General features: G+C 47.3%; 2 protein-coding genes across 8 annotated transcripts; one reads left to right on the top strand and one right to left on the bottom strand.

Moving 5' to 3' along the window:
• Window positions 1–1,233: 1,233 nt before the first annotated feature.
• Mdc1 (mediator of DNA damage checkpoint 1) lies at window positions 1,234–21,513 on the bottom strand. 6 transcript variants are annotated; one of them, XM_090356111.1, is made up of 15 exons: window positions 21,359–21,513; window positions 18,006–18,141; window positions 16,370–16,747; window positions 16,213–16,288; window positions 13,828–15,218; window positions 13,605–13,670; window positions 13,348–13,440; window positions 11,549–12,313; window positions 11,404–11,447; window positions 8,687–10,258; window positions 8,487–8,603; window positions 8,197–8,379; window positions 7,274–7,399; window positions 7,063–7,173; window positions 1,234–3,362 (listed from the first exon to the last, which is right to left on the bottom strand). In XM_090356111.1, exons 2-15 carry the CDS (start codon window positions 18,136–18,138, stop codon window positions 3,195–3,197), a joined length of 5,223 nt encoding a protein of 1,740 aa, XP_090212237.1. In that variant the 5' UTR covers window positions 18,139–18,141; window positions 21,359–21,513; the 3' UTR covers window positions 1,234–3,194. The 6 variants fall into 6 exon arrangements, with proteins under 6 accessions (XP_090212237.1, XP_090212236.1, XP_090212234.1 ...); XM_090356110.1 differs by lacking the exon at window positions 21,359–21,513 and adding an exon at window positions 21,212–21,348; XM_090356108.1 differs by lacking the exon at window positions 21,359–21,513 and adding an exon at window positions 20,699–20,776 and having other exon boundaries at window positions 13,348–13,437.
• A 2,251-nt stretch (window positions 21,514–23,764) lies between these two features.
• Window positions 23,765–27,544, top strand: Tubb (tubulin beta class I). 2 transcript variants are annotated; one of them, XM_090356105.1, is made up of 4 exons: window positions 23,765–24,033; window positions 25,339–25,447; window positions 25,967–26,077; window positions 26,314–27,544. In XM_090356105.1, the coding sequence occupies exons 1-4, from the start codon at window positions 23,977–23,979 to the stop codon at window positions 27,369–27,371; spliced, it is 1,335 nt and encodes a 444-aa protein (XP_090212231.1). In that variant the 5' UTR covers window positions 23,765–23,976; the 3' UTR covers window positions 27,372–27,544. The 2 variants fall into 2 exon arrangements, with proteins under 2 accessions (XP_090212231.1, XP_090212232.1); XM_090356106.1 differs by lacking the exon at window positions 23,765–24,033 and adding an exon at window positions 25,075–25,247.
• Window positions 27,545–27,755: the final 211 nt, after the last annotated feature.

Here is a 27,755-nt window from a genome sequence, read left to right as displayed (position 1 = left end):
CTTATGAAGCATTTTGGTGACTAATTGGAGATTCAAATTTCACAGTTTGAAGCCTGAGCTGGCTTCAAACTATGACCCCAGATCTCAGCCTCCTTAATAGCTAGGATTATAGACATGAGCCACTGGTATCTAGCTAAATCTTTTTGTTGTCGCATATTCTCTTATAGATTGGCTTGTAATACCTACAACATTAATAATTTCAAAAAAAGCAAAGTTAAAGATAATGTAGCTAGACCTAGACACAGTAGCTATTCACATATAGGGAAACTTAGATAACATTATCAATTTATAGATAAAAGTAACTTAGAAAATTAGGTCAAGAGAAAATTGTCCAAGCAGAAAATTAAAGGGAAGCTGCATGTCCTGTGGGCTAAGGGAAACTAAGGAAACTGCCAAGCAGTACCAAGGAGTACCCTAAAGGCATTCCTTCTCCTTCAAGGCTCCAGGACTCCAGCCTTCCTCTGCATCAATGCAAAAAAGAAGAGAAACAGTCCAACCTGAAGCAGAAATGCACCATCTCTAGAGATTGGGAGTTACTATAGGGAAACCCGTGGGCTCAGGGATATAGACAATTTCATGTGGTAAGACTTTGAAGCTGGGGGCCTGGAGTTTGGCTTAGTGGTAGAGTGATTGCCTAGCATGCACGAAGATCTGGGTTCAATTCCTCTGTATCACATATGTAGAAAAAGACGGAAGTGGTGCTGTGGCTCAAGTGGTAGAGCATTAGCCTTGAGGAAAGTCCAAGGACAGTGCTCAGGCCGAGCTCAGGCCCCCAGGCAAAAAAACAAAACAAAACAAAACAAACTTTCCATGAGGCTGGGAGTGTGGCTTAATGGTAGAATGCTTGCCTAATATTCATGAAGCCCTGGGTTCGATTCCTAAGTACCATGCAAACAGAATAAGCCAGAAGTGGCACTGTGGCTCAAGTGATAAGAGTGGTAGCCTTGAGCAAAAAAAGAAACTCAAGGATATTGCCCAAGCCCTGAGTTCAAGCCCCAGAACTGGCATTAAAACAAACAAAACAAAACCACTCTGAATTGCACAAAGGAATTGATAGTTGTCTTACTGTGCCATAGTCTTGATGGCTAACGTATGTGTGAAGTGCTGAGTGGTATAGCAGTTGCCTGACAATGCACAAGTCCCTGGGACTGATCCCCACCAGCACTGCAAGAAAATGAATAAAAAGTAAAAGAAAGCACAGGACTTGGCAAACCTCACGCTAACTGTACTACACCAATTTTCCAAAGTTTAATCATTTTAATTTACATGCAGAAAAATATATTAACTACTTTTCTCATGGATGTGAAATTCACACAATGTAAAACTTTGTCAAACATGTCAATACAGTGGCATTTAGTATATTTTCAGAGGTGCAACCTCCTTTAATTTCAAAACATTTTATCACATTACAGTAATACTCCAGACCAATTAATTGATTACCACCAAGCTCCCCTACTCCCCAGGCTCTGACAACCAACAATCTATTCTTGGTCTTTGTGGATTTACTCATCCTGGGTATTATATATAAGTGAAGTTGTGTCTGGCTGTTTTTCACTTAGCAAATTGTTTTTGAGCTTTATCCATACCAAGTTTTTATCCTGTATCTTAGTCCTTTTTATGGTTGAATATTCCCTTATATGGAATATACTTATCTTGCTGAACATTTGTATTTTCTCTTCAAGCTACTGTGAATAGTGATGGTATGGACATTCATGTACAAGTACTTGTTTTCAATTATTTAGGTATAGAACTAAGCAGAATTGCTAGGCAATATGCTCATTCTGCTTTTTGAGACAGGATCAGCACTCAGCCTCCTGCCTGAGTGCAGGGGATTACAAGTGCATGACAACATGCCCAGCCTTACATTTAACGTTTTCTCTTTTGAATGCTCTTGAACTCCAGGCCTGGCCAAATGTCCCTTAGCATTTTTGCTCAAGGCTGGCGTGCTACCACAAAAAGCTCCACTTCCAGCTTTTTGGTGGTTAACCGGAGATAAGAGTCTCTTGGACTTTTCTTCCCAGGCTGACTTGGAGCCATGATCCTCAGATCTCATCCTCCTGAGTAGCTAGGATTACAGGCATAAGCCACCAGCGACTGGCTTATATTTGGTTAGGATAGGCCAAACCATTTTACATTTTCGCCAGCAATATATGATGGTTCCAATTTCTCCAAAGCCTTTGTAACTGACCAACTCAAAAGATTCAAACTGAAAAAAAATTAAATACGGTTTGTAACTATTTCTTTAAAAGCTGTCTCAACACCAGACATTTTAAAACAAACCACACTATAAGGCACAGAGTATTTATTGTCCTGGAAATCAAGTCAAAACTCATTTTATAAATACTGGCCAGAAAAGTGCAGTCTCAAAGTTAGTGGACACTTTTAACCAGCCAGGTGGGAGAGAAGAAAATATTTTAGTAGCATTCCATAACTCCAACCTCATAACTCACTTTAAGTATCCTTTGAGTGCCTGATATCAAACTTATTTTTACTATCTTCCAAAGATGAGCAAGAATCCCAGTAAGAAAATGTGATATGGCTTCCAAGTAGGAGGTAGGCAACTTTTTGTTAAGAGTATTTGGAGAATGACTATATGCATAGCTAAAGACAGACACTTAAGATAGCTGCATATATGATTAGCCAATTTTCTTTCTTTGATAATGCTGGGGATTGAATCCAGAGACTCATGTATGTTAAACAATCATTCTACCACTGAGCCACACTCCCCAGCCACGGATTAGCCAATTGTGTTACTTGGGACTGAACCCAGGATTTCTCAAATGCTAGGTAAGCACTCTACCACTTGAGGCATCCCCTAAATCTGTTTTTTTTTCTCTCCTTTTTTCAAATAGAGTCTCACTAAATTTGGCTCAGCTAGCCTGAAACTCAAACTCTTGTTCCTTTTGCCTCTGCTTCTCAGGTAACCAGGATTATTTATGGATGCACACCATCATTATCTGCTCGGGTTCAAGGCAGAATGGCCATTCTAAAGTGGCCATTTCAGAACATTTGATTCCAAATTTCCTTATCTTTGTTTCCCCATTAACTTTCTGGTCTCACCCATACTGTAGGACAAGACATAACAATTTACCCAAGTCCTTTCTAAAGCCCTTAGTTCTTTCTTTTTTAACATGTGTCTTGTAGAGCTTTATTTACTGGGCTGGGAGGGAAAAGGTACTAGGGTACTAGGGTTTTCAGGTAGATGATATTTTCAAATCGGAGAAGACAAAATCCTCTGGCTTGGCTTCTTGCTTCAGAACTCCAGTCAGCAGGAACTCAGAAGAGAGAAGGGGCAGCCCCACCCGAGATGGGCTGGAGCAGCGCGGGAAATCCTGGGGGCATGTGATCACAACTCTCTGAGGCTGGGGAAGACAGAGCAAACAAGTAAGGAATGGAAAATAAATCCAAGACTTCATTAAAATAGCAACCCCTGAAGATGACACCATAAGAATGAAGCATGTTGCAGTCTGTGAAGTACCCTTGTCTGCAAAGCTGAAGATGATTTTTCATTGCTGGTTGTGGGGTTTGAACTCTGGGCCTGCGTGGTGTCCTTGAGCTCTTTGGCTCAGTGCTAGTGTTCTACTACTTTGAGCCACAGCTCCACTTCCAGTTTTCTGATGGCTACTTGGAGATAAGAGTCTCCTGAACTTTGGTGCCAGGGCTGGCTTTGAACCTTGCTCCTCAGATCTCAGCCTTCTGAGTAGCTAAGATTCCAGGCATGAGCCACTGGAGCCTGGCTCCTGAAGATGAATTTAACCAAGCTGGGTTTTTTTGTTTTGTTTTGTGGGTCATGGGCTTAAACTTGGCCTGAGTGCTGTCCCTGAGCTCTTCAGCTCAAGGCTACCTCCCTACCTTGGAGCCAAACCCCACTTCCTGTTTTCTAGAGGTTAATTGGAGATAAGAGTCTCAGGTTCTTTTGTGTGGGGCTGTCTTTGAACCTCAGCCTCCTGAGTAGCTAGGATTATAGGCGTGAGCCACCTCACCCAGGGACTTTTTTTGGGGGGGAGGGGACAGTATTTGGGATTAAGTTTAGAGCCTCACTCTTACTAGGCAGGTGCTCTGCTCTATGACTTGTGCCATAAATCCAGCATCCCCCTCCTTTTTTTCTAGTCATGGGGCTTGAACTCTAGGCCTGGGTGCTCTCTGAGATCTTCAGCTCAAGGCTAGTACTCTACCACTTGCCACTTGAGCCATAGGGCCACTTCTGGTTTTCTGGTAGTTAATTAGAGATAAGTCTTACGGATTGGAGTGCCAGGCTTTGAACCTCCGTCCTCAGATCTCAGCCTCCTGAGTAGCTAGGATTACAGGTGTGAGCCACCAGCGCCTGGTTCAGCCCCTTTTTGTAATGGCTATTCTCAAGGTAGGGTTTACCTTTATGCCAGGTCAGTCTGAGCTATGATCTGTCTACTTGTACTCCCTTATGTTGATTAGGATGACAGACTCATGACCTGTGCCCAGCCCTGTGCTTCTCCCATAGCTAGGATAACGGGTATACACCACCACACCCAGCCACTGTTTGACATGGGAGCCTTATGAACTTCTTTTGCCTGGCTGGCATTAAACTTTGATCTCCCAATTTCTGCCTTCCAAGTAGTTAAGCTTGAGGTACAGTACCCGGGCTTAGCTATGATTTTTTTTTTTTCTTCCTTTTTTCTTTTGGTTGTTTTTGAACCTGGCCTTGGGCTTGCTGAGCAGGTACTTTTACCATTAAGCCATGACTTTAGCCCTGAATTTTACTTGCTTTTTTTTTTTTTTTGCCAGTCCTGGACTTGAGCTCAGGGCCTGAGCACTGTCCTTGGACTTTCTCAAGGGCAGAGCTCTACCACTTGAGCCTCAGCACCACTTCGGGCTTTTTTCTATGTATGTGGTACTGAGGAATCGAACCCAGGTCTTCATGCATGCTAGGCAAGCACTCTACCACTAGGGCAAACTCCCGGCCCTTTACTTGCTATTTTTGATTTTTTTTTCCCCCAGTCCTGGGGCTTAGACTCAGGGTCTGAGCACTGCCCTTGGCCTTCCTCAAGGCTAGCACTCTACCACTGTGCCAAAGCATCACTTCCAGCTTTTCCTGTGCATATGGTACTGAGGAATTGAACCTGGGTCTTCATGCATGCTAGACACTGCTTGCTACTTCTGAGATGTCTTACATGCCACCTTGATCAGCTCTCTGAGAATGGGGTCTTCTAAACTTCTGTGCATGCTGGTTTGGAACAATTCTAACAATCTCAGTGTCCTAAATAGCTAAGATTACATGAGTGAGCCATGGGTGCTGTTTCCCCAGGAAACATTGAAGAGATATAAAACAATATAAATAAGGAAACAAAGAGAAAAACCCAGACTAGGAGTAGTCTGACGAACACCTGGCCTTAAGAATATTCTGCAGGAATATAAGGAATATAAGGAATATTCAGGAAACTAAAAAAAGGTAGGGTGAGTTGGAGATGTTCCAGTGAGAGAATTACAACAAATGTAGCAACTCATGGCCTATTGTGAATCTTTGCTTTCTCTGTTTCTGTAGTATTACACTTAGGGCTTCACACTTGCTTTAAGTAATGACAGTATGTGTGTCTTGCTTTGTTCCCCAGTCTGGTGCTGCAGTCCTTGGTAGAAATGTTCCTCTTGCCTCTGTCTCTAAGTACTTCGACTGCATACTTAACACTATTTTGGCTGGGAATGTGGCTTAGGGGTAGGATGCTTGCCTAACATGCATAGAGTTCTGGGTTCAATTCCTTAATACAACATAAACAGAAAAAAAAAAGATCCAGAAGTGACTTTGTGCCTTAAGTGGTAGTATACTAGCCTTGAGCACAGAGAGGCTCAGGGACAGGACCTAGGCCCTGAGTTCAAGCCCAAGACCAGCAAAAATAAAACAAAACAACAACAATTAAAAAAAATACATTAGGAGCCGGGAGTTTGGCCTAGTGGTAGACTGCTTGCCTAACGTGCACGAAGACAGGTAGAGCTCTAGCCTTGAAAAAAGTCCAAGGACAGTGCTCAGGCCCTGAGCTCAAGTCCAGGACTGGCAAAACAAACAAACAACAACAAAAAAACCATTAGCAAGCTAGGCATGGTGGCTCATGCCTGTAATCCTAGCTACTCAGCATGCTGAGATCTGAGGATCGCAGTTCAAAGCCAGCCCAGGCACTAAAGAATATGATACTCTTAGTCTCCAATTAACAACTGGAAAACTAAAAGTGGCACTGTGATTTAACATGGTAGAGTGCTAGCCTTGAGCTGAAGAGCTCAGGGACAGCACCCAGGCCCAGAGTTTAAGACTCACACTGAACCAAAAAAACCCCAAAACAAACAAAAAAACAAAACATTAGCAGCTAGGCATTGATGGCTAAAACCTGTAATTCTAGCTACTCAGGAGGCTGAGATCTGAGGATTATGACTCAAAGCAAGCCTGGACAAAGTCTGTAAGATTTTTATTTCCAATTAATCATCAAAAAGCTGGAGGTAGAGCCATTTTGTTTTATGTGTATACATGTATTTTATTTTCTGAACTTCAAAAGGTTGCTCAAGGGAGATGCAATTTAATATGCTCATTTTAGGGTTCCGGTCTTCTTGATCAGAGTCACCCCTTCCACCATTCTTCTTTTGTGTATATTTGGAAGTGTTTAAAACACAAAAGAAAACTAAGTCCATTTGGTGTCAGCACATCTTTCCCCTCATTCTTAAACTTTTCCCACCTGTACCTCTAATTTCTTCTAAAAGTCTTTTTTTTTGGTCAGCCATAGGGCTTGAATTCTGGGCCTGGGCACTGTTCCTGAGCTCTTCAGCTCAAGGCTACCGCCCTACCCCTGGGGCTGGGTGTTGTTGCTGAGCTCTTTAGCTCAAGACTACTGCTCTACCCCATTGAGCCACAGCACCATTTCTGGTTTTCTAGAGGTTAATTGGAGATAAGAGTGTCATGGTCTTTACTGCCTGGGCTGGCTTTGAACCACAATCCTCAGATCTCAGCCTCCTGAGTAGCTAGGATTACAGGCATGAACCACCACACCCAGCTTTCCTGCCATCTTTTATTGTTCCCTCACTAGACCCAGAACATACCAGACATACCTTGTAGAGCCGGGGCATGTTGGACAGGATTGTGCCTCCACAGCAGTTAATGATCTCTCCCATCTGAGGTGGTGGGGGCTGGACTCCAGGGGTCACATGAATCTCATAGCCCTGAGAGAGAGAAATGGAATAGATGTCTATACTGACAAGGCCACAAGCTGATGGGGAGTGGGGGTAGGGAAGCCGAAGAACTGGGAAGACAGCCTCTCACCTCCAGCAGCCTTCGCTCCCGAGCCCGGTTCAGTGCATCTCGAAGGCTGAAGCCAAAGTTTTCTTCCTGCTCAGGGTCAGTCACCAGATACTTATCTGGGGGCAAGAAGTGACCGGCCTTGCGAGACTAAGGGAAACAGGAAAAAGCATCAGGACCCATCCCAGTCCCTGCCCAGAGTACCTACCTCATATCTGTAAAGAATTCTTAAGCCAGGCACTGGGCACTGGTGGCTCACATCTGTAATCTTAGCTACTCAGGAGGCTGAGATCTGACGATCAAGGTTCAAAGCCAGTCAGGGCAGGGCAGTCTGTGAGACTCTTATTTCCAATTAATCACCAGAAAACTGAAAGCAGCGCTGTGACTTAATGTGGTAGAGTGCTAGCCTTGAGCTGAAGAGCTCAGGGGACAGTGCCCAGGCCTAGATTTCAAGCTCAACCAAAAGAATTCTTGAAATAACCCAGGCGTTGGTGCCTCATGCCTGTAAAATTCCAGCTAGTCAGGAGGCGAAGACTTCCTGATTTGAGATTTCATGCCAGACTAGGCAGAAAAGTCAGGAAGACTATCTCCAATTAATCAGGAAATTAATCAGGTGTGACAAAGTGGTAGAACACCAGCTTTAGGCAAGAAAGCCAACTAAAATTGTAAGACTGGAGCTGGGAATGTGGTTTAGTGGTAGAGTGCTTGTCCTGGGTTCAATTCCTCAGAACCACATACACAGAAAAAGCCCGAAGTAGCACTATGGCTCAAATGGTAGAGTGCTGGCCTTAAGCAAAAGAAGCTCAGGAACAGTGCTCAGACCTCAAGTTCAAGTCCCAGGATAGAGGGGAAAAAGGGGACTGTAAGACCCAGTTTTCCTGAATAAACCAAGTCTTCTGCCTCATTTGTCATCCTATGTCCCCTTCAATGTTAGGTGAGCTTCTTACCTGATACAGCCAGTCCAGAGAGAGGATAGGGATCCCCTTTCCCAGAGCACACAGGAACTTGACAGTCCTGCGGATTCTGTCTGTGACCAGATGGGAGGCCTCTGTCACCGAGTGGGCCAGAGTCCCCCCAAGTGCCAGCACTGCCCGTTCCCCACGAGCATCCACGACTCCTGTGAAGAGTACCTGGGGGAAAGGGACTGGTCTGAGGTCACAGTCACCCATGCCAACAATGCCCACTTTTCAAATCCCCATGTCAGCTCCCATGAGTCCCTAGGCTCCTCTTCTCTTACTTTGGGGGCTGGTCCTTGACTAGGTTTGGCCCGTCTGAGGCTGCGGCTTGGCATTCCTTTGGGCTCCTTCTCTGCCAGGTCTCTCTTCCTCTTGCCTGGTCTTGGGATCACTGTGTCCTGGGATTGAGAAACATCTTGGTGGGAAGTTCTCTGCCAGGAAACTCTTGTTCATTGTGTGGTGGTCCCAGCCCTCTCCTCACCTCTTCCTTCCCTGGCCTCTCCACAGTATCTTCCTCTTCTTTGGGGAATACTGTCTTCTGGGGCCGTTTTTGAAGTGGGGGTGAGCCCTCAGTAGCAGAAGGCCTCTTGCGGGTTTGAGAAGACTTGGGCAGAGGCCCTGGGGCATACCCAGATGTACTTTCTATTTTTACCTTTTGGTTCTGGGGAGCATGAGTGGGTACCTCAGGAAGCTGGGGAGAAGCAGTCTCAGGAATGGTCCCAAAGGACTCAATGGCTCTTGGAGGCCCTGGTCTTTGGTTATTTGAGGACTGGGACTTAGGTTCAGGGGGGGAGGGGCAAGGCTTGTTAACAGGTGAGAGAGAGCCATGTTTTCCAGCATCCTGTTTCCTGCTGCAGCTGGCTTGAGGAATGGGATCTAGGGGTACAGGCTGGACTTCAGAGGTGGCAAGAACTGGGGTGTCACTTAGGGATAAAGAATTTAGAGTCTTGCCATGAGTAATAGTCTCAGGGATGACAGGATGGTCTGTGGAGGTGGGGGGCTCAGGATTGGAGGTCCCAGTGGAGGACTTACATGCCCTGCTCCTAGTAGTCCGAGATGTGCGCTTGGGAGTGACAGGCTGGACAACAGAGGTAGAAGGGTGGAGTTCAGCGCCTAGAGGAATGACTGGTTCTGGGGTTTTGACAGAGGACCTATTTTTCCGACCCCGAGTGGCTCGAGATGTGGGCTCAGGGGTGACAGGATGCTGCTCTGTGGAGGGGGAAGATGGGAGTTTGGACCCTGTAGAGACAACTGCTTCATGGGTCTCAACAGTGGACCCATGTGTCCTATCTTGACTGGCTTCAGATGTAGTCTTGGGGATGACAGGCTGGACTGTGGAAGGCTGGAGCTCAGGGCCTGTGGGAGCAACTGGCCCAGGGGTCTGGATAGAGGACCTACGTGTCTTGCCTCGAGTGGTATAAGATACAGTCTCAGGGGGGACAGGCTGATTGGTGGAGGTGGCAGGCTGGAGCTCAGGGCCTGTGGGAGCAACTGGTCTAGGGGTCTGGACAGAGGACCTACGTGTCTTGCCTCGAGTGGCATGAGATGTAGGCTTGGGGGTGACCAGCTGGACTGTGGAGGTACAAGACTGGAGCTCAAGGCCTGTGGGAACAACTGGTCCAGGAGTCTTCACAGAGGATCTAAGTGCCCTACCCCAAGTGGCATAAGAAGTATGCGCAGTGGAAGACTGGAGTTCAAGAGCTATGGGTACAACTGGTTCAGAGGTCTTGACAGAGGATTTACGGGTTGCCTGAGATGTGGGCTCGGGGGGGATAGGCTGATCTGTGGGGGTGGTAGGAGCAGTAGAGAGTGGAGAGGATGTCATCCTAGAGGACCGCCGAGGCCTAACAGTATGCTTTGGGTGAAAAGGCTCAGAGGACAAGGGAGTTTCTGGAACTTCCTGACTGCCACTGTGCCTTTTGCTAAGAATGGGTGCCTCAGAAGAAGAGGGAGAAGGAGGAAGAAAAGGCTGAGGTGGAAGATGTCCTGGACTCTGAGGTGAAGATGAAGCTTCAGATTGAGGCAGGCAAGCATCTGGGGACTTTGGATCACCCTATAGAGAAACAGAAACAATGAATAAGAGGGAGAGAGAAAGAGGACACTGTTCTGTTCTGTTGTCCTATCTCTTCTTCCCCCTGCCCCTTCCTCCTCTTGTATAACTACTGGGAGGCCTGAATTCAGGTCTTGGGCACTTTCACTTGAGGCTATTGCTTTACCACTTTGAGCCATAGCTCCATTTCCGGTTTTTTAGTTGTTAATTAAAGAGTCTCAAGGACTTTTCTGTCTGGGCTGGCTTTGAACTGTGAACCTTAGATCTCAACCTCCTGAGTAGCTAGGATTACAGGTGTGAGCCACCAGCCCATGGTTCACAGCACCAATTTTTTAGTAGTTAACTGAAGCTAAGAGTCTCATGGATTTTTTTCCTACTCAGGTTGGCTTTGAACTGTGATCCTCAGATTTCAGCTTCCTAAGTAGGATTATAGGCACAAGTCACCAATACCCAGCAAGGACTGTGTTCTTGATCTTTGTTTCTGGTTAAAGCATGATCACTGGCATTTCTTGTTCTGACTTCAACCTTTCTTTCATTATACTGGGAAGTAAGTATTGACTTCTTTACTAAAGACTTCTCTTCATGCCAGTACCATATTCTCCACACAGGACAATGGCAAATGGCAACAAAGGGCAAAACAAGAACAAGGTGATTTGTTTCAGGAATCAGGTAGAAAAAGAAGGCTGGGAGTTTGGCCTAGTGGTAAGAGTGCTTGCCTAGCATGCATGAAGTCCTAGGTTCCATTTCTTAGTACCACATTCATAGAAAACGCCGGAAGTAGTGGCTCAAGTGGTGGAGTGCTAGCTTTGAGAAAGCCCAAGGCCAGTGCTCAGACCCTAAGCTCAAGCCCCAGGACTGGCAAAAAAAAAAAAAAAGAAAAAAAAAGAAAAATCAGCTCCTGAGCTGGGCACTAGTGGCTCATGTCTGTAATCCTAGCCACCTCGGAGGCTGAGTTCTAAGGATCCAGATCAAAGCCAGCTGAGCAGGAAAAGCTGTGAGACTCCTATGTTCAATAAACTATTCAGAAAAACTGGAAGTTGTACTGTGGCTCAAGAGCACTAGCCTTGAGCAAAAGCTCAAAGGGCCTGGGATAGTGCCCAGGCCTTGAGTGTAAGCCCCATAGCCCACAAAAATAAAACAGCTCTTACCCTGGAAGCCTTCTTAGCAGCTGGCATCTTGCGAATAGAGGGGCCTAGAGAGTAAACAGAAGGGTGGCTTAGTTCTACGCAGCTTATATGCTTAGAAAGGGATGATCTGAGGGCCACGTACAGCACTGGGCTTTCTTTTACTTACCTCTATGTTGCCTTCTGGAACTCACTAGAGCTCTCTTTCTGCTACCAGGCTGGCTCTCAGAAACTATTGGGCCTGAAGTAAGTCCCTGAAGGTTCCCTGCTTCCATTCTAGACTCCGGTATTGGACTGGTGGCTTCCCCTTTCTGGTTCTGGCTTTCTTTGTCAGCCTCCCCTCTATCTAGAGTCACTTCTAACCCAGCTGGCTTACATTTTCTGTTTGTGACTGGCTTATCTTCCTGTCTCTCAAGTACTTCTCTTGTAAGGGCCTGCTTCTCCTCCTTGTTTTCTTGTATTTCTTTGGATGTCTCCATTTCTAAACTCTCCCCATCCCTTTTAGGATTCACTCTTTCCACCTTTGTGTCAGATTCTTGTGTTTGAGTATTTCCAGCTAATACTTGGTTTTGCTCTCTGTTCTGTATCTCCCTAGCTAATTCTTTTTCCCCTATCACATCTTCTCTCTCTCTGTCTGATGGCCATTCTTTGATTTCCCTCTCTGACAGCCATCTCTCAGGTTGCATCCTCTCTTCTGTTCTTTTCGGTGTGTCCATTCCTTTTTCCACAGTCTGCATCCCTTTGCCTTCCATCTCCAATGGCGTTGTGTGAACTGGACTCTCTGGATGCTGGTCTTTTGATACCGCCCTAGGTGGAGATTGGCAAGATCCAGGAACCTCAAAGTGGGCAGCAATGGGCTGGGGCTCAGAGACCTCAGCCTCTCCCAGACAGAATGGCTGAGTAGCCAAGACTTCCCAAGGTTCATCTGGGGCACCTGGACATGAAGAGACAGTGGCAGGAACAAGTAACACAGGAGTCATAAGATAAAAACGGTGGCAGGCTGAGAAAATTTAATGTTATAAGAAGAAAAGATTAAGCCGGGCCCCAGTGGCTCATGCCTGTTATTCTAGCTACTCAGGAGGCTGAGATCTGAGGTTTGAAGCCAGCTCAGGCAAAAAAGTTCCCATAAAGACTTATTTTTTTGACTTGAGCTCTGGGCCTAGGCATTGTCCCTGAGCTCTTCAGCTCAAGGCCATTGCCCTACTTCTATAGCCACCAGGGCGGGCTACTTCCAATTCTTTCTTTCTTTCTTTCTTTCTTTCTTTCTTTCTTTCTTTCTTTCTTTCCTTCCTTCCTTCCTTCTTTCCTTCCTTTCTTTCTTTTTTTGATTAATTGAAGATAAGAGTCTCAGGTCCTTTTGTGCCTGGGCTGGCTTTGAACCTTGATCCTCAGATCTCAGCCTCCTGAGTAGCTAGGATTATAGGTGTGAGCCACCACAACTGGCAGCATTTTTGTCTTATGTTTAAAAATGTATTGGTGGGGCCGGGAGTTTGGCCTAGCGGTAGAGTGCTTGCCGAGCACACATGAAGACTCGGGTTTGACTCCTCGGTACCACATACTAGAAAGAAAAAGCCAGAAATGGTGCTGAGGCTCAAGTGGTAGAGCTCTAGCCTTGAGAAAGTCCAAGGACAGTGCTCAGGCCCTGAGCTCAAGCCCAGGACTGGCAAAAAAAAAAAAAAGGTATTGGTAAGCTCTGGAGTTTGAATTCAGTGCCTTCATGCACTCTACCACTTGAGCCAGCCTCTAATCCTGTTTATTGTTCTTTTGAGACAGGGTCTCATTATGTAGCCCAGACTGGTTTCAAACTTGCCATCCTCCTGCTTCTACCTCCATGTGTTCTAAATAGCACCATATTTGGCACTTTTTTTTCCCCTGACAAGATGAAAAGACATCAGCAGAATTGTAAAAGAGTAAGAAAGAACCATGCAGAAGTGGAAAGTAATAAACGATGCAAACAGTTTCTTGTACCTGGGGTCTGAAAGCTACAATGGGAAGGGCTGGGCTCCGGGGGTAGGGTAAACGTGAAGGCCTGGGTGGGTTCATCCTCCATTTTCTGGACTGCTGCACAAGAAAAGAAGGCTTGAAGACAGCTCCTTTGTAGAATCCCAGAGTCCCATTTCAGGTCTATTGCCCTGCCCACACCAGCCTTCACACCCTTCAACATCTGCCAGTCTAGTGTCCCAGTTTCGTGCTGGCACCAGGTGCCCAAACCCACATAGCCTCACCTTCCATGCTCTGATTCTCCCTCTCCACAAAGCACTGAGTAGCTTGAAGGTCCATATCTTCAGTATCTGGTGGGGATGAGTACAGGAGAGACAACCAAAAACAAAAACCAAAAAATCATATCCAACCCTACTCCTTACTTTTATTTCTACTCTTCTTTCCCAAGTCCTTACAACCAGCTTATGGGAATGATCACGGAAGGAAGGAAGGAATTGCAGCACTCACCATCATCGTTGTCTCTGGAGTCCTTGGTCCTGCCCGTATGAGCTTTTTTCCCTCTTCCTGTTGGGGTCTGGGCTCCCTCTCTCTGTGACTGGGTGGGCTCCATCGGGTGCAATAATACCTGCTCCACTCCTGCCACAGGAGATCCACTTTGGGGGCCTACCTCAAGAGATTGCTCCTGCTCAAGGACCTCTGCAGCTCTAGGTGTTTCTTTTGCCAGATGCTGATTCTTTTTCACATCTGCCACTATTGAGGACTGGTCATCTTTCATATCTGTATCCCAGTTTTCATCAGGAAGTCCAGTTTCCTCTACAGGAACCACAGGGAGCGTTGCTAGGCTCCCTTCTGCTTCCATATCTGTTTGATCTGTACTCTCCCTAGGCTCCTGATTCGTAACAACTAGCCCTGAAGGGACCTCTTCCTCCATTTCTGTATTGTTGTTCACTACAGTAGAGGTCTGGCTTCTCTGTAGATGGATCCCAGATGAACTCACCTCTGTTTTCTCATCTACATCACTGGTCTTAAAAGAAGGTTGGCCTTTTCCTGAATCTCCAGTAATAAGAGTCCCACCTGTGTGTGTGTGATCATCAGGGACCGTTTCCTTCTTATCCACTGAGAGGCATTCCTCTTCCATGTCTGTGTCACTCTCTCCCCCAGAGTCAATGTGGCTTTGCTCTTGAAGGACTACAGGTTGTACTTTATCTTCTCCCATACCTGTGCCTCTGTTCCATAAAACAGATCCATTCTCTTTCAGACACGCCAACGTGAGTGCTGCTGAGACTTCTTCCTCGTCGTCTGTATCACTGTTGATCACAATGGAGGTTTGGTTTCTTTCTGCAGGGACAGCCAGTAGGGCTTCGTCCTCTTCTGCATTTGTACCACTACCAGTTTCACTCTCCTGCACTCTAGGTGCTCCAGGATCCTTTGTACCAACTCCATGAAAGATCTGCCTCCTCTTCATGGGAACTACAGCTGGGGTGGCAGGAATCCCCTCTTCTTCCATATCAGTATCACTATCCACAAAGCCAGAAGCCTGAGCTCTTTCCAAATGGACATCAGCTGGCCTGCCAGGAGATCTGCCACCTTCATCCACAGCTGTGCCATTGTCCTTAGGAGGCTGGCTCCTCTCCAGTATCCCTCCATTTTGCACATTCACCTCGACTTTTGCCTCCTGGTCATTCTCCACTGAAGACTGAGCCTTTACTAGTCTGCTAGTAGTTGGAACTTCACTGGCTTCTGGCTGCTCTGCTTCTGCAGTGGCATCTTTCCTTGAAGCTAAAGAGGGCTCCCCTCTTGCTAGTTGTTGGTCTTTTTCTTCATCTGTGTCACTGTCCAAGTTGAAGGGAAAAGATGTTCTAGAGCCACCAGGGGCTGGAGAAGGCCCCTCTTCATCACTGTGAAGATTAAAAAAAACAAAACTATAGAATTTACATCCTAAGAAGGAATAACCCAGTTAGGTGCCAGTGACTAACATCTATTATTCTAGCTACTCAGGAGGCTGAGCTCTGAAGATGAGGTTCAGAGTCAGCTTGGATTTTTTTTTGCCAGTCCTAGGGCTTGAATTCAGGGCCTGGGTACTGTCCTTGGACACATTTTGCTTAAGGCTAGTGTTCTGCCACTTGAGCCACAGTGCCACTTCTGGCTTTTTCTGTGTATGTGGTATCAAGGGATGGAATCCAGAGCTTCCTGCATGCTAGGCAAGTATTCTACCGCTACACTATGCTCCCAGCCTGGGCAGGCAAATTTGAGCGTCTCCTACTAGAAATTAGCTAAAAAGTCAAAACTAGAGACAAGTACCAGCCATGAGTGAAAAAGCTGAGCACCTGAGTTCAAATCCCGGTACAAGCACACACACATACACATAAAGAGGGAGAGGAGGAGGGGGAGGGGGAGGAAGAGGAGGAGGGAGACGGAGAGGGAGAGGGAGAGATCATGTGCGTGCAGGAAAATTTATTCTATTCAACTATGAGCTGAAGGGTAGACACAGATAGCATTTATTTCCCATCTTCAGCAATTTGTTTTCCCTTGATATACACCAGAAATGTTCCATTAAAATTCAGTTGACTACGAGGCTGGGAGTTTAGCCTAGAAGTAGAGTGTTTGCCTAGCATGCACAAAGACCCAGCCAGGTTCAATTCCTCAGTACCACATACATAGAAAAAGCTGGAAATAGTAGTGTAATTCAAGTGGTAGAGTGCTAGCCTTGAGAAAGCCCAAGAACAGCGCTCAAGCCCTGAGTTGAAGCCCCAGGATTGGCAAAAGAAGAAAAAAAAAATCAGTGGAGTAAATGAGCCCCATTTTTCAGGATACTAAGCTTAGAGATTGATCCTCCAGCCTCTGCTTATTTCTCCTGTTGAAAATGCAGGGTTTTGACCCTCTGGTACTCACCTTTCTGGAACCACTGTTGGCAAAGGGGAGGATGTAGTCTGTGATTTTTTCACCACACATTTTTCAGAAACAAAATCTGGCAAAGAACAGCAAAAATGGACAATTTTGCACTCGTTATCCCCTCCTCTTCACCCATCCTCCTAATATAGAAGCTTACCTACTTCCTCCTCTGAGTCCTCAACCAAAAGCGGAGAGGGCTGAGTTCCTCCCTGTACCCTGGGGGTCTCCTCTACCGTTAGAGGGCCCCGGGAGACAAAGGGTTGAGAGACATCCAGGCGATGGTACTGGCAGGGAAAGTCAGCAAACAGAATCAGTTCCTTGTCCCTCAGACGATGACTCACCCCAGGGCTCAGGACTTTGGGTGGCCTCAGGATTTGAGTACCATTGAGGCTTCCACAATCCTGAAGGATGGGTGCTTTGTTCCAGGCCAAAATTTCAATCACTGCATGTTGTTTGGAGATGGATGGGAAGGGCAGGGCCACTGCACACTCAGGGCTTCGGCCTACCATATTCTTCCCCAGGTATAGTGGAAAATCTAAGAATTAGAGAATATATAAAAGTTAGGCAGATGTGGGCCGGAAGTTTGGCCTAGTGGTTAAAGTGCTTGCCTAGCATGCATGAAGACCCGGGTTCGATTCCTTGGTACCACATATATAGAAAAAGGTGGAAGTGGTGGTGAGGCTCAAGTGGTAGAGCTCTAGCCTTGAGAAAGTCCAAGGACAGTGCTCAGACCCTGAGATCAAGCCCAGGACTGGCAAAAAAAAAAAAAAAAAAGTTAGGCAAATGTTTTGCCTAGTTACCCTGCTACTCACTCAAGCCTGCCATAAATATTAGAAAAATAAAAAGCCTGCACCTACTACCTGACGAATGTTACTGTAACCTCTCTATACATTAAACCAACAATAAAAATGTTTAAAAAAGTAATAAGTAGAACACCAGGGGGAAAAAAAAGGAAAAGCCTTAGAACATCTGCACATTGTAGAGTTACACAATGCATTATTCATATGCAAAATCCTATACATTTCCATTGGATTTTTTTTTTTTTCTTGTCAGTCTTGAACTCTGGCCACGGGCGCTGTTTCTAAACTCTTTAGCACAAGGCTAAGATCAAGGGCTGTTTTGGTTTTTTTTTTCACTTTTCTTATATCTCTCCCAGAGACCTTTTCCCTGGCCTTTCCAATTCATTTCCCAGTTGTCTCAATTTTCTTCTACACACACACACGATTGTATATATAAATGGACTTGTTAAAATGAAATCTCCTTATACAACTAATTGATGTATGTATGTACGTACACATACATACATACATACATACATACATACATACACACATACATACGCCAATCACTGGTAGATGTAATCCTATCTACTCAGGAGGCTGAAATCTGAGCACTGCAGTTCAAAGCCAGCCTGGGCAAGAAATTCTGTGAGACCTTTATCTCCAATTAACCACCAGAAAACCAGAAGTGGTCCTCTATGGTTCAAACTGATAGAGTGCTAGCCTTGAGGGAACGATCTCAAGGACAGAGACAGGCCCTGCATCCATGACCAATAAAAATAAAAATAAAAAATAAAAAAATGCTGGGCACAGATGGCTGCTGGTTCAAAGACAGTCTGGCCAAAAACATTTGCTAAACTCTATCTCCAAAATAGCTAGCAAAGTAAGACTGGAGTTATTACTCAAGTGACAACACCAACCCAATAAGCACAGGCCCAGAATTCAACCCTCAGTACCTCCAAAAGAAATAAAAAAAAGATCTATATCCATCCTTTAGCATGTAATACCCCTGACCTTTTTCTGGTCCATGTGTGCCACTGAAAATTTTCAGTTGCCCTACGGGTTCCAAGCTATGCCCCAAGGATTCATTGGATTGCTCTGTCTCCTCTTCTTCTGCATCCCAGTCAATAGCCTGGGTGTCTTCCATGTCCTGGGAAGGAAAGGTATTATCATTATCCCACCACTGGTTTGCATATGCAGCATGTGGAGAATGGTGGCTGGAAGTAAACCTTGACAACTGTGGAGGCTGATGCTTCTTTTCCTACCAAGCATTCGGTTGTCATCCTCCTGAAGCATTCAAAAATATTTTTTGGAGTCAGGCGCTGGTGGCTCATTCCTGTAATCTTTGTCAGAAGACTGAGATCTGAGGATTGCAGCTCAAAGCCAGCCTGGGCAGGAAAGTCTGTGATACTCATCTCTAGCTAACCACCAAAATGCCAGTAGCAGAGCTGTAGCTCAAGTAGTGAAGCTCTATTTTTGAACAAATAAAGAGGGGAGGGAGAGAAGCTAAAAGACAGTACCCAAACCCTAAGTTCAAGCCCTAGCACTGGCCTGTGTACACAGCCCACACACGATATGGGGGAGATTGGAGGGAGAGTAGCTTACAGGCGCATTTGCTCAGCATATGTGAGATTCTGGGTTCAGTAACCAACACAACCAATTAAAAGTGAAATGAGGTTAGACTCCTGTGGTTGACACCTGTAATCCCAAACTACTCAGGAGGCTGAGATCTGAGTACTATGGTTTGAAGCCAACCTCTGCAGGCCAGTCGGGTGACTTAACCTCACAGCCTTGATACTATCCCTGAGCCTCTTTTGTGCTCAAGGCTAGCCCTCTACTACTTGAGCCACAGTTCTTTTTGAGTTTATTCAAGGTAAGGGTCTCATGAAGGACTTTACTGCCCAGGCTGGCTTTGAAACGTCAAAGAGACTTTTATCCCCAATTAACCACCAGAAAACTGGAAGTGACATTATAGCTCAAAGTGGTAAAAAAAAAGTGGAGAAAAAAAAGATATGAGCAAAAAAGATACAGGGACAACACCCACACCCTGAATTCAAGCTCTATGACCTACAAAAAATGAAAAATAAAAATGAGGGGCTGCTGGGAGTGGTGGCTCATGCCTGTAATCATAGCTACTCAGGAGGCTGAGATCTGAGGATCTGGGTTCAAAGGCAGCCCCGCCCAAAAAAGCCTGAGATTCTTATATCCAATTAACCACCAGAAATGGAAGTGGTGCTATAGCTCCAGGGGTAGGGCAGTAGCCTTGAGCAGAAGAGCTCAGGGACAGTGCCCAGGCCCTGTGATCAAGCCCCATGATCTATCAAAAAAAAACAAAAAAAAAGATGAGGGTGGCCTAGTGGTAAATGAAGACCTCCTGGGTTTGATTCCTCAGTACAACAAAAACAGAGAAAGCCAGATGTTGCTGTGGCTCAAGTAGTAGAGTGCTAGCCTTGAGCAATAGAAGTTCAGTACCTAGGCCCCAGGACTGGCAAGAAGATAAATAAAAATAAAAATAGTTTGAGTCGAGTGTAATACTGCATACTTGTAATCAGAGCTCTTAACCTGAGCTGAGGCAGAATTTATCTTTTTCTTTTTCTTTTTTTGCCAGTCATGGGCTTGAGCTCAGGGCCTGAGCACTGTCCTTGGACTTTCTCAAGGCTAGAGCTCTACCACTTGAGCCTCAGCACCACTTCTGGCTTTTTTTTTTTTTCTATGTACGTGGTACCGAGGAATCGAACCCAAGTCTTCATGCATGCTAGGCAAGCACTTTAACCACTAGGCCAAACTCCCGCCCCCCCCCTTTTTTTGTGGGTCATGGGACTTGAACTCTGGGCTTGGGCATTGGCCCTGAGCTCTTCAGCTCAAGGCTACTGTCCTACACCTAGAGTCACAGCCTTACTTTCATTTTCTAGTGATTTTATTATTATTATTGTTATTTTAAAGCTGGAACTCTGGGCCTCATATTCTTGCTCTGGTTATTTAGGGATAAGTCTTTCTCCTGTTGGCTTCAAACCTAGACCTTCAGATCTCAGCCTTCTGAATAGTTAGAATTATGGTCATGAGAGACTCTCATCACTAATTAACCAGCACTTCAGGTTTTTTTTTTTTTTTTTCTTTCCAGGACACAAGCAACAAACACTATAAGGTCCCAAATAATTATAAAAAGGTGCTTTGTTTAACTTAAAGTAAATAAAGCAGTAAGATAATAAGCCTAGATGTTTTTCTGCTTGGAAAACATATTGAAAAAATTTGTGGAGTATATTGAATACATAAATATTGCCTATTTTCCTAACAGTGCCAAGGCTGGCATTCTTATCAACCACACCTCTGCATCTGGCTTTAGAAACACACACACACACACACACAGTTCTGTTTAATTGGAAGTCAAGAGTCTCACAAACTTTTCTTCCTGGACTGGCTTCAAACAGAGATCCTCAGAACTCAGTCTCCTGATTAGCTAGGATTACAGGTGTCCGTCACCAGCCACCAGGGTCTGGCAAAGCCCAGCTTTTTACACTTTACTCACCATCTAAGAGTCATCAGACTAAAGTGCAAAGAACCTGAACAGTTGACCGATGCGGAGGCTTCTGTGCAACAATTACTATTTTACACTGCCTCATTTAATCTACTCCAGAACCTTGTAGGTATTACTCCCCATTTTTCCAGGTTCACCCAGACAACCTCTCTTCCTCCCAAGAGTCTCTTACGGGTTTTCCATTGCCCACAGCACACCATCTCAACTCCTGAGCTAGCCCTGTGATCAGAATCTTAATGTCTGTCCACCCGCTGCTTGCAGTCTGTAGTAATAGAAGTGTGTCGTTCCCACGCATTCTATGGTCTCCCCCTGTGCATTCTATGGCGATGATGCACACCTGGTACCGTAGGACCTCTTCCAGGTACCCCTTGAATTAAATGGAAACGAATCCTGCTCTCATGGTGGCTAAAGAGGCTGTTCCATTAGAAAGAAAAATGACAGACATCCACAACAGCATGGATCTAATTTTACCTCCAAACATGTCACCCTAGCGGGAAACGGCGGACAAGGAACGTTAAGGACGTTCCCCCCGCCCCGGGGGGGGGGGAGTTGTCTTTATAGTGAGCCGAACTCAAATGGGCGCGCACGACGCCTGGCTCCAATGTGCAGGGGGCGACCATCGTTTGGTCTTCACATCCCTACAGGTCCCCTCGAGGCCCACAGAGTCTCCCTTGAATCCTCCTACCTAAGCTGGAGTCCCGGCGCCAGGCAAAAGGGTTGAGTGTTACAAATCACCTCGGCCGTCCGGGACGCCCCCAAGGCACGCCCCTCCCGCCTTCCGGAGGGACCAAGATGGTACCCGGGAGCCGTGGGCGAGGTCCCCAGGACTCACTTGTTTTGAGTCGTGGCGCGCGCGCGCACGCGCACACCCCCACCAGTAACGGTCGCGGTGTGGGCGGAGCAAAGGCGTATGGATTCCGGAAGGGAATCAAACCCCGTGATTGGCTCCCGTCTCTGTCTTTCAAAGGGGGCACGGCGGGCCCAAGAAGCTTGGCGCACTTTTGAAACCCCACCCCTCCCCACCACCCCACCCCACCGCTCTAGAGAGTCGGCTGCTGGCGGGAATCTGAGATCAGTTCATGGAAAGGATAAATTCGAAGCAGCCGTCGGGAGGCCGAGAACAGCACACAGCCATTGGGCCCGCGCTTAAGGGACAACCCTCCGGCGGCGGCGGCGGCGTCGAACGCCACCCCACTTCCCGCGCACATTGCCAAAGCGCGACCAGAGAGTCTGGCGCCAGCTCCTGGCGGGGGCTAGAAGGGCCGCACCATAGAGGTGACCCAACCCTAGAGCGTCCGCCCGCGGTCCTCCCAGATATGGTGTAAGCTGACTCAGGGAAAAGGAAAAGGGGCTGCGGCTTGCAGTCGTGGCTGGAGGCTGCAGCTTGGAGAGCAGCCCGTAGGCGTGGCCCTGGAAAGACTCCTCGTTGCGGTGGAATTTCATTTCCTTTCCATTTGGCCTGCTTGGTAAAAATGTCATGTCATTTCTTCTGGGGAATTTTATCTCTTGACGGACATGTTGAGGTCCTTGTCCTCAATGAAAGATTCCCAAGGCCGACTTTAGTAGTAGGTGAAGAGATGGAACTGTTTTGCTGACATCTTAAGTCCGTAATCACTTTTCAAGGGACGGGAAAAGCGTGTTAAAATAATGTTTTGTTTTCCTCTGGTAGGGCATAGAATAGCAAGACTTTTCCCCTTTGATAATCTTTGTTATGTTCATAGCCAAAAGGCTGAAGTAGACTTTCCAAGTCGGGCATATATTAAAACGACTAGCCTAGGTTCCTACAGATTATGTGACATAGAGATTTTAGTTCTTTCTGGTAGCAACATAATTACACTTCATTATGAAAGTGCCTCAAAGAGAGCATTTCTGGATGGGTGTGGCTCATGCGATAGAGCACTTTTCTGATAAACAGGAGGCACTGAGTTCAGTGCATAGAACCGCCAAAAAAAAGAAAAAGAAAAACACGCCAAAACATTAAATATTCCCCCCCCTCCGCCCCGCAGTAATAGGGTTTGAACCATAGGGCCTGGTACTTCTTAAAACAGATGCTCTGCACGTGTAGCCACGCCTCCAACCTCTTCTACTTGGTTAGATTACTTAAATGTGTGTTGATCTGTATTACTCAATGTTAATGAACAACGACCTTGCTATCATAGCTTCATTACAGTGCCCACCTGACTCTTGCACGCTTAACACACTGCAGGATTCTGGAGGCTAGGGAACTAATTGGTAATCATTTGTGTATTCCGGGTTCTGAGGGAATTCTGAGAGGAAGCAGATGGATTTTAACTTGAGCCCATCCAGTTCTGTCTCCTCGCTTTGACAAGCCTGATGCTCTGCAATGGCTGCACTTGGTCAGTGACAACAGTAAGCTGAAAAATCACTAGCTTCATCAAAGTATGTAAGAGAGAGGAGCTGGAAAGATACTTAAATTCGATTATCTCACTCCATAGTTCCTTTCTGACGTGTTTCCTTTTAGACAAGATGACCAAGATATCTTCAAATGCTGCCTTAAGGCCTAGGTATACTACTTACTCAGATATTTCCGGGTTCCGAAATCTCGGATCTGTTCTCTCAACTATTCAACTTACTCTTCAAAGAATACCTACCACACAACTCTATTCTGAGAAGCCTTTGCTGCAATTTTCTTTTGAAACATTATCATTCTAAGGAAATAGAGCAATCCTTTCCTTCTTCCTGAGGGATGCTGGGGAGCAGAAGTTAACTGAAGTTGAGGTCAACAAAGGATCCAATGCAAAATGCCACACTTCTCCCCCGTTTTCGCTGAGCTAAGCAGCCGTGGCCTCTGGAGAGCTACCGCAGTGGGGAGCTTCCAGGGCGTGTCTACCCCCACCTCTCAACTCTCGCCACCCCAGACTTCGCAACTCCCGGGTGCCAGAAAACTGTTTAATTTCTGCGCAAAAGCACTCTGGCACAAAGGGAAAAGAATCCTATGTATAGCCTTTTCTTTTTCCATTCAAAAAAGATCAAGGAAACTACAAAAGGCAAAAATCCAAGTACCCACCCATTCGTAACTACATTTTGCAGCGTGGACAATAGAGGACTACAACTCCCAGAGATCACTGCGCTCGTCCGCTGGAGCAGGGACCAATGGGAGCCTAGAACGTGACCGGCCTCGTCCAATCAGGGCCAAATTACAGGAGGCTTTGTCTCCTGACCGCTGCGCGGGCGCCGTCTCCCGCCTCCAGTCCCGCGCACGCGCGCCCCACCCAGCCCGCCTTCCCTCCATCGCCCGTCCGGTATCTTCTGCCTCTCAGAATCTTCCTGCCGTCGCGTGCGGACCTCCCTGCTCCGGCCTCCGGGGCACGTTCCATCCTTTCAGCCCACGAACCGCACAGGAAGGAAACAAACAAAAAAAAAACCTTTCACATTCTCTTGCCCCGCATATAACTTGAGGCGAGCAAAAAGAAAAATTAATTTTTAACCATGAGGGAAATCGTGCACATCCAGGCCGGTCAGTGTGGCAACCAGATCGGTGCTAAGGTAAGAATTTTAAACCTCTCCTTTCAGCTGTAATTTTTCTTAAAATGGGTGAACTGGGTCGATTATGAAGAATGGCTGTGGCATTCGTGTTCTCCATCCTCGGGCTCTGTGCCTCTCCTTGAAAGTTTTTTCACATATAGGTGGGGTGCACGTTTGTAGAGAGCTTTTGACTTTGAAAAATGGGAGGATTCTTTTCTTTGGAAGGCGGTTTTCGGGGAAAGCTATTGAAAGGACCTGTCGGGCGTGGCACGCGGGAGGACGGAGGTTCTACATAGTCTTAAAAAAGGGATCTCCTAACGGTCCAGGAACTGGAGAGATGGGGAAAGGGTCGGAAAGCCATGCTAGACAAAGCAGGGCGAGATTTTCCCCGCGTGGGTCCCGCCTCACCTCCTCTTGGAGGGGCTTCCGAGGGCAGAACCGAGGGGAAGGGGCAGCTGCGGGGACCTCCCCTGCAAAGGCGGCGGGCGCCACGGCCCGGGGAGGGCTGCACTGCGCCTCTGCCTTCACAAAGGAATCGGGGGCCCAGCAGGCCCGCGATCCCGGAGGGGATCCCCATCGCGGGTGGAAGGATCATTTCCCATTTAAGACCTCAGGGCTTGAACCGGTAGAAGAAAGGGGGAGAGCGAGAGAAATGATCCCCGAGACTGGAGGGTGGGTTAAAGCGGTCGAGGAAGCTAGCAAAGGAATAGCGTTCCGGGGCTGCAGATTTTCTTTTTTTTTTTTTTTAGCGCGCGGTTACAATGTAGCGGGGGAGGGGCGGGAGGAAGTGCGGCCGCAACGTTGTAGCCGAAGGGCGCGGGCCTCGGGGGGCGGGGCCCCAGCGCCCGGGGCGCGCCGCGACAAAGCGGCCGGGCCCGCCGGAGGGCGCGCGCTCGCCTGCGCGCTCGGCCGAGCCCCGCCCCTCGCCCGCCGATGCGGCACCTCCGGCCCCGCCCACGCGCGGCGCCTCCCTTTGTGGGCTCCGGTGCGCGTGCGCCGCAGTCACATGGGCGTGGGGTGGTTACTGCGGCAGCGTTCCCCCCCCCCCCGACCCCCGACTTTTGTGCACTGGGTGGAGTAGCCGTGGCTTAAAAGTCTTACGGACCATGCGACCTCACCCCAGTCCCATCCACAGCAAATCCTGTCTCACCCCAAGAAAGGAAGCGGAAGTCTTCTCTGTTGGGCTTGTGTCGTAGGGTGTGGCGGGTGGATAACGGTGTAGCCCGGCTCTGGAGGTTTTCTGGAATTGGGATGGGAGATGGGCGCAAGGGGGTTTACAATGGCTGAGGTTGGAACTGTTGAAGACTCATGGCTCTTTCCTGGCAGTTCTGGGAGGTCATCAGCGATGAACACGGCATCGACCCCACCGGTACCTACCACGGGGACAGCGACCTGCAGTTGGACCGCATCTCTGTGTACTACAATGAAGCCACAGGTGAGGGAGGCAACCACGGGGAGAAGGGGCCGAATATTATTTCCTTTCCTGCCAATCCCTGAGTGTTGCATTTTTATTGCTTTTTTTTTTGCCATTTCTGGGGCTTGAACTCAGGGCCTAGGCACTGCCCGTCGGTTTTCTCAAGGCCAGCACTCTACCACTTGAGCCACAGTACCATTTCCGGCTTTCTTCTGTGTATGTGGTACCGAGGAATCGAACTCAGGGCTATGCTCAACCCTGCGTGCTGCATTCTTAAGGGCTATTTGGTATAATCCACCATTTTACTTTTAGGCCTGCTATAAGGAGGCCAAAGGCTAGGCTCTGCTGCCACCTATTTTGTATAATCCACCATTTTACTTTTAGGCCTGCTATAAGGAGGCCAAAGGCTAGGCTCTGCTGCCACCTGGTGTCAACACCTGGAGTGACAGGTTTGGGTATACAGCAGCAGCCTTAACCCTGGTTTATTTAAGCATCCCTTTGCCGGGGCACTTAAACATCTATCCACTTGATTCCTTATAGGTGGCAAATATGTTCCTCGTGCTATCTTGGTGGATCTAGAACCTGGCACCATGGACTCTGTGCGCTCAGGACCCTTTGGCCAGATCTTCAGACCAGACAACTTTGTTTTTGGTAAGTTATACAAATGATTAGTAGACATAATCATCTCAATTTATTTAGGAAGCAAGGAGGCAGAAGAAGTTAGGTGACTAGGGAGTGGAGTCAATGATGTCCTAATTTGCTAGGTTATGGGGAGATTGTCACCGGAAGGATACAAATCAAAGGGAGTAGTTGCAACAATGAAAGGTATGAACATCACTTACTTTTCACACCTTACCAACAAAGTTTTTTTCTGAACCCCATTCTAGGTCAGTCTGGGGCAGGCAACAACTGGGCCAAGGGCCATTACACAGAGGGGGCTGAGCTGGTTGACTCAGTCCTTGATGTGGTGCGGAAGGAGGCGGAGAGCTGTGACTGCCTGCAAGGATTCCAGCTGACCCACTCCCTGGGTGGCGGCACAGGCTCTGGGATGGGCACCCTGCTCATCAGCAAGATCCGTGAAGAGTATCCTGACCGCATCATGAACACCTTCAGTGTAGTACCCTCACCCAAAGTGTCTGACACTGTGGTTGAGCCCTATAACGCCACCCTCTCTGTCCATCAGTTGGTAGAGAATACTGATGAGACCTACTGCATCGATAACGAGGCCCTTTACGACATCTGCTTCCGCACCCTTAAGCTGACCACACCAACCTACGGGGACCTCAACCACCTCGTCTCTGCCACCATGAGCGGTGTTACCACCTGCCTCCGCTTCCCCGGCCAGCTCAATGCTGACCTCCGCAAGCTGGCAGTCAACATGGTGCCCTTCCCACGTCTCCACTTCTTCATGCCTGGCTTTGCCCCTCTCACCAGCCGTGGAAGCCAGCAGTATCGGGCCCTCACTGTGCCTGAACTCACCCAGCAGGTCTTCGATGCTAAGAACATGATGGCTGCCTGTGACCCCCGCCATGGCCGGTACCTCACTGTGGCTGCTGTCTTCCGTGGCCGCATGTCCATGAAGGAGGTAGATGAGCAGATGCTTAATGTGCAGAACAAGAATAGCAGCTACTTTGTGGAATGGATCCCCAACAATGTCAAGACAGCTGTCTGTGACATCCCACCTCGTGGCCTCAAGATGGCAGTCACCTTCATTGGCAACAGCACAGCCATCCAGGAGCTCTTCAAGCGCATCTCTGAGCAGTTTACTGCCATGTTCCGCAGAAAGGCTTTCCTCCACTGGTACACAGGTGAGGGCATGGACGAGATGGAGTTCACTGAAGCAGAAAGCAACATGAATGACCTCGTCTCTGAGTACCAGCAGTACCAGGATGCCACCGCAGAAGAGGAAGAGGATTTCGGTGAGGAAGCTGAAGAGGAGGCCTAAGGAAGAGACACCCCCCATCACCTCAGGCTTCTCAGTTCCCTCAGCCTTCTTCAGCTGCCCCTTTTCCTCTTCTCTCAGAATTTGTTTCTGCTGCCTCTGTCTTTTTTGGGGGGGTAGGGTGTAGAACAGTGCCTGGCACACAGTAGGCGCTCAATAAATATTTGTTTGTTGAATGTCTCCTCTCTCTTTCCGCTCTAGAAAGCCTAGATCTCTGCCCTTCTGGGTTGCCTTTTAATTTCCTTCTGATACCCACTTATCAACGTCTGTCTAGTTGATATTTCTGTTTTTAAAAATCTTAAGATGCCGAGTCTCATCCACATTTACCTAGAACCAACAACATGCTGAAATCATGGGCGATGGTCGGCATCCTGACCTCCAAGTAAG

Source organism: Megascapheus bottae, chromosome 22, assembly GCF_031878675.1.
Source record: "Megascapheus bottae isolate mThoBot1 chromosome 22, mThoBot2.hap1, whole genome shotgun sequence".
Taxonomy (NCBI): Eukaryota; Metazoa; Chordata; class Mammalia; order Rodentia; family Geomyidae; genus Megascapheus; species Megascapheus bottae.
The sequence above is the reverse complement of the archived record's forward strand: the minus strand, read 5'-3'. Positions and strand labels throughout refer to the sequence as shown.